Below are 10,774 nucleotides of genomic sequence, written 5' to 3' on the forward strand. Positions count from 1 at the left end.
ACAGTATGGGTTCATCTGAGGCAATCTTCTTATCGCCACCAGTAACGTGAGACTTGTTTAGTCTTGTGCCTGGGCTGTTAGTTAGTTTCTGTGCATACATTAATGTTTCAAAATCCAGGTTCGTTAATGACATTTGGATTTTGAAATATTAATGTATTCACAGAAACTAACTAGCAGACCAGGCACAAGACTAAACAAGTCTGTTGTTACTGATGGCGATAAGATTGCTGTACGGCGCGTATTTTATGAACGAAGTTTAGGGACCTATCAGGTTTGGACCGAGCAGTCCGAACCCATTTCACTCGACACTAGTTGTAACCCCAGGAAATGAGCAGTGTATAATGTGATGAGAAAATGAATGAAGAAAGCGAAGGTGACAATATGGACAATCACAATACATTAGTAAGTGCCTTGTAGTAACTTCCTCTACATGATAAAGGCCACTTGCTGAATTGAGACAACCCCTTTAAATTGTGTACTAATCGTCACCCTTTTTTTTTGCTCCCTGTAAGATGTACAAGCACTCAAACAACAAGACCATGACGAGCGGAGCTATCGCAGCAATGCTTTCCACAATCCTTTACTCAAGACGCTTCTTTCCTTACTATGTGTACAATATTATTGGAGGCCTCGATGAAGAAGGTGACGTTTTTATTGCTAGTCTATTCAATGATTGTGACCAAATTCTAACTTTCTTCAGACTTTTTGTGCTAAACACTAGTCAGTGTTAGGGTTTTGTTATTATTTGGTGTAACCAAATTTTTCTGTATTTCTTAACATCTTAACTACTCGTTAAGATTTAGTTTTTATTTACGATTCAAAAAGAAAAGAAAAAAGCTGCTGCCACAGCGTGTCAATTTATTGGCGTCTACAGGGGGTAGCCCATGAAAAAGTGGTCAGTCTCAAAGTCGAAATGCCTAATGGCAAATCTGTGTTAGTTGTCCATAGCAACCAATCAGAGCTCCGCTTTCAGTTCCTACAGCATGGTACTTTTATTGCAGACTGCTGGCAATTCATTCATAATGGAATATGATTGGTACAACATAGAGCCATAAGATAAGCTCCAGAATTGTTATGTGGGGAATGCATGTACCGGTAGTTACTAAAGCAGACCTGTTAGGAGAGGTCACAGGTCCTCTTTAACGTCATACTTTTCCTTTCAGGTAAAGGAGCAGTGTACAGCTTTGATCCAGTAGGATCCTACCAGAGGGATGCATACAAGGCTGGTGGTTCGGCGAGTGCAATGCTTCAGCCCCTTTTAGATAACCAGGTATTATTGCTAGTCGTAATATATTTTAACAGAAAAATGTCAACTCCCAAAATCTTGTAAATTCTTGAGGCCGACAACTGTTAAGACCCATTTACAACAATTTATTATTCTGATTCTATTATAACCATAATTGGGCAGCTTAACCCCTCCCACCCAGCGCCGTACATATACAGCACTGCAGGACGTGGCTTAACCTCCTCAGGACCGCCGTACGCAGGATTGCGTCTTTGCGGCGGTCCTGCTCTTCTGGGTGGACGCGCCGGCGCGTCCTCTCGCGAGACGCGAGATTTCCTGTGAACGCGCGCACACAGGCGCGCGCGCGCTCACAGGAACGGAAGGTAAGAGAGTTGATCTCCAGCCTGCCAGCGGCGATCGTTCGCTGGCAGGCTGGAGATGTGTTTTTTTTAACCCCTAACAGGTATATTAGACGCTGTTTTGATAAGTGTCTAATATACCTGCTACCTGGTCCTCTGGTGGTCCCCTTTGTTTGGATCGACCACCAGAGGACACAGGTAGCTCAGTAAAGTAGCACCAAGCACCACTACACTACACTACACCCCCCCCCCCCCCCATCACTTATTAACCCCTTATTAGCCCCTGATCACCCCATATAGACTCCCTGATTACCCCCCTGTCATTGATTACCCCCCTGTCATTGATCAACCCCCTGTAAAGCTCCATTCAGACGTCCGCATGATTTTTACGGATCCACTGATAGATGGATCGGATCCGCAAAACGCATCCGGGAGTCTGAATGAAGCATTACACGGGCGTGATCAATGACTGTGGTGATCACCCCATATAGACTCCCTGATCACCCCCCTGTCATTGATCACCCCCCCCCCCCTGTCATTGATCACCCCCCCCCCCTGTCATTGATCACCCCCCCCCCCTGTCATTGATCACCCCCCCCCCCCCTGTCATTGATCACCCCCCCCCCCTGTCATTGATCACCCCCCCTGTCATTGATCACACCCCTGTAAGGCTCCATTCAGACATTTTTTTGGCCCAAGTTAGCGGAATTATTATTTTTTTTTCTTACAAAGTCTCATATTCCACTAACTTGTGTCAAAAAATAAAATCTCACATGAACTCAGCATACCCCTCACGGAATCCAAATGCGTAAAATTTTTTAGACATTTATATTCCAGACTTCTTCTCACGCTTTAGGGCCCCTAGAATGCCAGGGCAGTATAAATACCCCACATGTGACCCCATTTCGGAAAGAAGACACCCCCAGGTATTCCGTGAGGGGCATATTGAGTCCATGAAAGATTGAAATTTTTGTCCCAAGTTAGCGGAACGGGAGACTTTGTGAGAAAAAAAATTAAAAATATCAATTTCCGCTAACTTGTGCCAAAAAAAAAAAATTTCTATGAACTCGCCATGCCCCTCATTGAATACCTTGGGGTGTCTTCTTTCCAAAATGGGGTCACATGTGGGGTATTTATACTGCCCTGGCATTCTAGGGGCCCCAAAGCGTGAGAAGAAGTCTGGTATCCAAATGTCTAAAAATGCCCTCCTAAAAGGAATTTGGGCACCTTTGCGCATCTAGGCTGCAAAAAAGTGTCACATCTGGTATCGCCGTACTCAGGAGAAGTTGGGGAATGTGTTTTGGGGTGTCATTTTACATATACCCATGCTGGGTGAGATAAATATCTTGGTCAAATGCCAACTTTGTATAAAAAAATGGGAAAAGTTGTCTTTTGCCAAGATATTTCTCTCACCCAGCAAGGGGATATGTAAAATGACACCCCAAAACACATTCCCCAACTTCTCCTGAATACGGCGATACCACATGTGTGACACTTTTTTGCAGCCTAGGTGGGCAAAGGGGCCCATATTCCAAAGAGCACCTTTAGGATTTCACAGGTCATTTACCTACTTACCACATATTGGGGCCCCTGGAAAATGCCAGGGCAGTATAACTACCCCACAAGTGACCCCATTTTGGAAAGAAGACACCCCAAGGTATTCCGTGAGGGGCATGGCGAGTTCCTAGAATTTTTTATTTTTTGTCACAAGTTAGTGGAAAATGCTGATTTTTTATTTTATTTATTTTTTTCATACAAAGTCTCATATTCCACTAACTTGTGACAAAAAATAAAAACTGCCATGAACTCACTATGCCCATCAGCGAATACCTTGGGGTCTCTTCTTTCCAAAATGGGGTCACTTGTGGGGTAGTTATACTGCCCTGGCATTCTAGGGGCCCAAATGTGTGGTAAGGAGTTTGAAATCAAATTCTGTAAAAAATGACCTGTGAAATCCGAAAGGTGCTCTTTGGAATATGGGCCCCTTTGCCCACCTAGGCTGCAAAAGTGTCACACATCTGGTATCTCTGTATTCAGGAGAAGTTGGGGAATGTGTTTTGGGGTGTCATTTTACATATACCCATGCTGGGTGAGAGAAATATCTTGGCAAAAGACAACTTTTCCCATTTTTTTATACAAAGTTGGCATTTGACCAAGATATTTATCTCACCCAGCATGGGTATATGTAAAAAGACACCCCAAAACACATTCCTCAACTTCTCCTGAATACAGAGATACCAGATGTGTGACACTTTTTTGCAGCCTAGGTGGGCAAAGGGGCCCATATTCCAAAGAGCACCTTTCGGATTTCACTCGTCATTTTTTACAGAATTTGATTTCAAACTCCTTACCACACATTTGGGCCCCTAGAATGCCAGGGCAGTATAACTACCCCACAAGTGACCCCATTTTGGAAAGAAGAGACCCCAAGGTATTCGCTGATGGGCATAGTGAGTTCATAGAACTTTTTATTTTTTGTCACAAGTTAGTGGAATATGAGACTTTGTAAGAAAAAAAAAAAAATAAAAAATCATCATTTTCCGCTAACTTGTGACAAAAAATAAAAAGTTCTATGAACTCACTATGCCCATCAGCGAATACCTTAGGGTGTGTACTTTCCGAAATGGGGTCATTTGTGGGGTATTTGTACTGTCTGGGCATTGTAGAACCTCAGGAAACATGACAGGTGCTCAGAAAGTCAGAGCTGCTTCAAAAAGCGGAAATTCACATTTTTGTACCATAGTTTGTAAACGCTATAACTTTTACCCAAACCATTTTTTTTTTTATCAAAGACATGTAGAACAATAAATTTAGAGCAAAATTTCTATATGGATCTCGTTTTTTTTGCAAAATTTTACAACTGAAAGTGAAAAATGTCATTTTTTTGCAAAAAAATCGTTAAATTTCGATTAATAACAAAAAAAGTTAAAATGTCAGCAGCAATGAAATACCACCAAATGAAAGCTCTATTAGTGAGAAGAAAAGGAGGTAAAATTCATTTGGGTGGTAAGTTGCATGACCGAGCAATAAACGGTGAAAGTAGTGTAGGTCAGAAGTGTAAAAAGTGGCCTGGTCTTTCAGGGTGTTTAAGCACTGGGGGCTGAGGTGGTTAAAGGGAACCTATCACCGGAGTTTTGGGTATAGAGCTGAGGACTTAGGTTGCTAGATGGCCGCTAGCACATCCGCAATACCCAGTCCCCATAGCTCTGTGTGCTTTTATTGTGTAAAAACACTGATTTGATACATATGCAAATTAAACTGAGATGAGTCCTGTCGCTGAGATGTCCTGAGCTCTATACACAAAGCCCATGTCCTCAGCTCTATACACAAAATCCAGGTGACAGGTTCCCTTTAAGCCCTAGTGCCGTACAGGTACAGCACGTTGATTCGGTGGGTGCAGGAGCTGCGCCCGCCTGATCAGCGGCAGTTACTGACAGTCAAGCCCCTGCTGTATATGCCAGCATGTGTGAAAACACCAGTGCCGGCACTTTAACCACTGCTGGTGGATTGCTGGGTGGTCGTAACCAGGGAAATGAGAAGTGTATAATGTGATGGAAAAATGAATCCAGCCAGCAAAGGAAGCAATATGGACAATCACAATACATTAATAATTGCTTTGTATTAACTTTCTCTACATGAAAAATGCTGTTTGTTGAAAAGACACAACCCCTTTAACTGTTAATGGTAGTCTTGTCCAATATCTCCTTCAGTTCACGATTGTGGGAGAATCACACAGAGATGGCCCTAATTAAAATGAGTGCCTTTTAAATCTGAAAACCTATACTATATAGCCAAAGGTCATACACCTTATGGCAGTAATATGGAGTTGGTTCCCCCTTTGCAGCTAAAACAGCTTCCATTCTCCTGGGAAGGCTTTCGAAAAGATTTTGGGGTGTCTGTGGGAATTTTTGCCCATTCATACAGAAGACCATTTGTGAGGCCAGACACTGATTATGGACTAGAGGGGCTGACTCGCAGTCTCCATTCACTGATCTCTTTATAATGACCCATTCTTTCACAAGTGTGACTCCACTGCTTGAGGTTTGATCTTATAGGGAGTAGTATATTCACCAGCTATCCAGCCAAAGGATGTTAAGGTACATAATGCAATCCAGCTCCACTGGAATGGAAATGTTAACCCTTTCCTGATGCAGGGATTTTCTGTTTTTGTTTTTCACTCTCTGCCTTCCTGGAGCCATATTTTTATTTATTTTTCTCCCCCGTTCACATAGCCATGCGAGGGCTTGTTTTTTTGCATGATAATTTGTACTTTCTAATACCACCATTTAATATTGCATACAATGTAATGGGAAGCGGGAAACAAATTCCAAATAGGTTGGAATTTGAAAAACAAAATGCAGTTCCGCAAGAGTATTAAGGGTTTTATTTTTACAGCGTTCACGATGCAGCAAAACTGACTTGTGCTCTTAATTCTCCGGGTCAGTACGATTGTAGCGATACCAATATGTATAGTTTTTCTTGTGTTTTAATACTGGGGGGGTGGGAATGTAAAACTTTTGAAAAAATAGTCACTGATATATTCTGACTCCAATAACTTTTTTCAAGTTAAGTCTACAGATGTGTGAGGGCTCATTTTTTGCGGGACTATCTGTAGTTTTTTTGTAATACAATGTGTGTGTGACTTTTTGATAACTTTTTATAAAAATGTTTTATTTTTTGGCAAGTAAAGCAATGAAAAAATGGTGAATCGGACATTTTTATTTTTCTGTTATGCCATTCGCTGTATGGCATCAATCCCTTTTTTTTTTTTCATCCGTATTGTCAGTATGTAACAGCTCGGTGCTGGCATAAACTGTTACAGTGCTGCCGATAATTATACCCCTGGCAAATTTTGACTAAGTTACTTTTATTCAACCAGCAAGTAATGTTTTGACGGGAAATGACATAGGTGTCTCCTGAAAGATAATAAGACTATGTACAAGAGGCATTATTGTGGGGAAAAAAACATTTCTCAGCTGTTATTTACATTTGAGCAAAAAAATACAAGATGTTTCGCACTGTGGAAAATCTCAGAGGACGTGGTCGGAAGCCAAAAGTGACACCTGTGCTGGCCAGGAGGATAGTTAGAGAGGTAAAAAAGAATCCAAGGATCACCACCAAGGCCATCCTGGTGAATCTGGGCTCTGCTGGTGGCAATGTCTCAAGGCAGACAATCCAACGGACACTGCACACTGCTGGGTTCCACGGATGCAGACCAATTAGGACGCCACTTCTCCAGATAAGGCACACAAAAGCTCATCTGGACAAAGAAGAAGACTTCTAGTCGTCTGTGTTATGGTCAGATGAAACTAAAATTTAATTGATTGGTCACAATGATGTTTCCTTCATTTACCATAAAAAAGGAGAAGCCTTCAACCCAAAGAACACCCTCCCCACTGTCAAACATGGTGGTGGGAACCTAATGCTTTGGGTTTTTTTTTTCAGCCAATGGACCAGGGAACCTTATCACAGTAAATGGCACCATGAAAAAAAGAGCAATACATGAGAATTCTCAACGACTACATCAGGCAGTCTGCAGAGAAACTTGGCCTTGGGCACCAGTGGACATTTCAGCATGACAATGACCCAAAACACACAGCAAAAGTGGTGAAGAAATAGTTAGCAGACAACAACATTAATTGAATCCAATTGAGAATCTGTGGAGGGAGCTAAAGATCAGTGTGATAGCAAGAAGACCCTCCAACCTGGAAGATTTGGAGCTCATTGCTAAAGATGAATGGGAAAAAATACCTGTGGAGACATACAAAAAGCTTGTCTGCAATTATAGGAAGCGTTTGAATGCTGTAATAGCCAATAAAGGCTTTTCTATTGATTATTGAGAAGGGTATGAATAATTTTGGACTGGACACTTTTTGCTCAAATGTAAATAATAGCTGAGAAATGTTTTTTTTCCACAATAATGCCTCTTGTACATCGTCTTATTATCTTTTGGGAGACATGTCATTTCCCGTCAAAAAATTACTTGCTGGTTGAATAAAAGTAACTTAGTCAAAATTTGCCAGGGGTATGAATAATTATGGGCAGCACTGTATATACAGATAATGAGCCTGTAAGCCTAGCTCAGGCTCGGGCTCATTATTAGCATAGGATGCTTTCCCCGATCTCTGCCATGGTAAAGTGCTCCCAGCCCAGAAGCACGCGCTTCTGGATTTTTAGCGCACTCAGATGTCGTGGTCACATTTGACCATGGAATCTGAGGAGTTTAATGTCCACGGTCAGCATTACTGCTGATCGTGGACATTAGCTGCGGGTGTCTGCTGTATGAAATAGCAAGCACCTGGTGGCTATGGCGCTTGCTTCTCTCCAGAGCTGGTGCCATCTTTAACCCGTTCAGGACCCTGCCATTTTTCACCTTAAGGACTAGGCCATTTTTTGCAAATCTGACATGTTACTTTGTGGTGATAACTTTGGAATGCTTTTACTTGTCCAAGCCATTCTGAGACTGTTTTGTCGTCACATATTGTACTTCATGACAGTGGTAAATTTGAGTCAAAATATTAAGAGGGCCATAATAAACATGCAAAATCACTTAAAAAGCCTTATTCCTTACCAGAGGAATGTACGCTTTACTAATTGGTATGCATTGTCTTGGATAATATCCATAGTGTAGACTGTAAGCAACAACGCATCTCCTGGCATTGGGTTGAAACTAGGGGTCCGCATTGGTACCAAGCTATTTTTGTAATAAGTGAATCTGTTCTTTGTTTTCAATTCTCTGTGCTAATTGATATACGATATGTCATGGCTGGTTACATGGTATTCATTTGAATCCATGCTCTGGTTTTGACACTCTGTCTGCTTATGTTCTCAGATTGGACACAAGAACATGCAAAATGTGGACCGGCTTCCACTGACCCTGGAGAAGGCACTACAACTTGTGAAAGATGTATTTATTTCTGCAGCGGAAAGAGATGTGTACACAGGAGATGCCCTGAAAATCAGCATCGTTACCAAGGATGGCATAAGAGAGGAGACTGTTTCTCTCAGAAAAGATTAATTCACTTGATTTTTGGTAACCTGATACTTATGTAACCTTTTTCTTTATAATAAAAAAAATGATCTCTGAGAAGATTTGGTTATTTGCCATAGTTTTACTTGACATAACTTCTCATGTATATCCCAGACTGTGTGCAAATCCCTAGCAATTTACTGTACAATGTATGAATGAGGTCTTCAATACACTATCCATAGCAGAGAATGTATGCTGATTTGAAAAAGGCTGGCTTGCGTGATGGCAGAAACGCATCCCATGTTTGATGCCTGTGTGATTAAATCCATTGCTATACGTAGGGTGAAATCCATGACCACTCCTCAGGAGTTACATGCAGATTTGTTAGCCAACCAGTTTTTTTTTTTTTAATAAACTGATTCCTTTTATTTTAATCTAAGAAATAAATCGCACTATAGAAAACTAATTTACACACCTTTACAGCTTTTAATGTGATTTTAGTCGCCTGTATACATTAGAGGGCGCCAGGCGTACTATAGAATCGGACTGAGACGTCTAGCGAGCAAAATTATGATTCAGAATCTGTCAGTATTACTCTTCATCCAGGTGAGGACACTGTGGGAAGGGCTCTGTTTCTGACCAAGCATACTGAGATTTTATTGAAAGCAGTCAAGGCTACTATGCAGCTAGATGTTAAACAGACCAAGTATATAGCGGACCAGGCCTTTGAAGGGTTAATCCCAAGAGGTCACAGGGTGTTTTTGGTGCATAAAAATATAAAAAAAAATTGGAAGAATCCAGATAGAAAATTCTTTATCCCAATGACTGTTAAGTGGAAATATCCCTTTTGAGGAATCCGTATCCAAGGTGTGGGATAGAGCCCCCACAGTGGATGCACCAGTAGCAAAGATTGCAAAAAGATCTGCGCTTCCCTTTTGAGGACTTGGGCTGTCTAGGAGATCCATTAGATGCATTTAACCCCTTAAGGACTCATGACGTACCGGTTCGGCATGTTTCCCGAGTCCTTAAGGACACATGACATACTGGTACGTCATGGGTTTAAAACGCGATTGCGGCGCGGTGGGGGTTAATCGGAACAGGGTGATTTCAGTGGGCATCCTGTCAGCAGGCATATTCCACCCCTCCCCCCCCGTATCAGCGAGCGCAACAAACCGCAGGTCAATTTCAGACCTGCGGTTTTCAGCGCGGGGATCAGAAACTTTAAAATGCCCAAAATAGATTTTTTTTTTTTTCACATTGTATACATATTAGGTATAGCCGCGTCCGTGACAACCTGCTCTATAAAAATACCGCATGATCTAACCTGTCAGATGAATGTTGTAAATAACAAAAAAAAAGTGCCAAAAAAGCTATTTCTTGTTACCTTGCCTCACAAAAAGTGTAATATAGAGCAACCAAAAATCATATGTACCCTAAACTAGTACCAACAAAACTTCCACCCTATCCTGTAGTTTCTAAAATGGGGTCACTTTTTTGAGTTTCTACTCTAGGGGTGCATCAGGGGGGCTTCAAATGGAACATGGTAACCAAAAAAAGTCTAGCAAAATCTGCCTTCCAAAAACCGTATGGCATTCCTTTCATTCAGCGCCCTGCCGTGTGCCCATTCAGCAGTTTATGACCACATATGGGGTGTTTCTGTAAACTACAGAATCAGGGCCATAAATAAATTTTGTTTGGCTGTTAACCCTTGCTTTGTAACTGGAAAAAATATATTAAAATGGAAAATCTGCCAAAAAAGTTAAATTTTGAAATTGTATCTCTATTTTCCATTAATTCTTGTGGAACACCTAAAGGGTTAATGACGTTTGAGAAAATCAGTTTTGAATACCTTGAGGGGTGTGGTTTCTAGAATGGGGTCATTTTTGGGTGGTTTCTATCATGTAAGCTTCACAAAGACTTCAGACCTGAACTGGTCCTTTAAAAAGTTGTTTTTTAGATTTACTTCTAAACTTCTAAGCCTTGTAATGTCCCCCCCAAAAAGTCATTCCCAAAATGATCCTAACATGAAGACATATGGGAAATGTAAAGTAATAACTATTTTTGTAGGTATTAATATGTATTATAGAAGTAGAGAAATTGCAACTTGGAAATTTTCTAATGTTTCCAAATTTTTGGCAAATTTGTTTTTTTTTTATAAATAAAGATGATTTTTTTTTTTTACTCCATTTTACCAGTGTCATGAAGTATGTGACGAAAAAA

At 41.1% G+C, this 10,774-nt stretch overlaps 1 protein-coding gene across 1 annotated transcript in view; it reads left to right on the forward strand.

Moving 5' to 3' along the window:
* Positions 1-8,676, forward strand: part of PSMB1 (proteasome 20S subunit beta 1) — a 38,638-nt gene extending 29,962 nt beyond the window's left edge. The window contains exons 4-6 of the mRNA XM_040429396.1: positions 513-642; positions 1,164-1,270; positions 8,417-8,676. Of these exons, the coding sequence (XP_040285330.1) occupies positions 513-642; positions 1,164-1,270; positions 8,417-8,602 (423 nt within the window). The 3' untranslated portion in view covers positions 8,603-8,676. The remainder of the gene's footprint in view (positions 1-512; positions 643-1,163; positions 1,271-8,416) is intronic.
* Positions 8,677-10,774: the final 2,098 nt, after the last annotated feature.

Source organism: Bufo bufo, chromosome 4 (genome assembly GCF_905171765.1).
Source record: "Bufo bufo chromosome 4, aBufBuf1.1, whole genome shotgun sequence".
NCBI classification, from domain to species: Eukaryota; Metazoa; Chordata; class Amphibia; order Anura; family Bufonidae; genus Bufo; species Bufo bufo.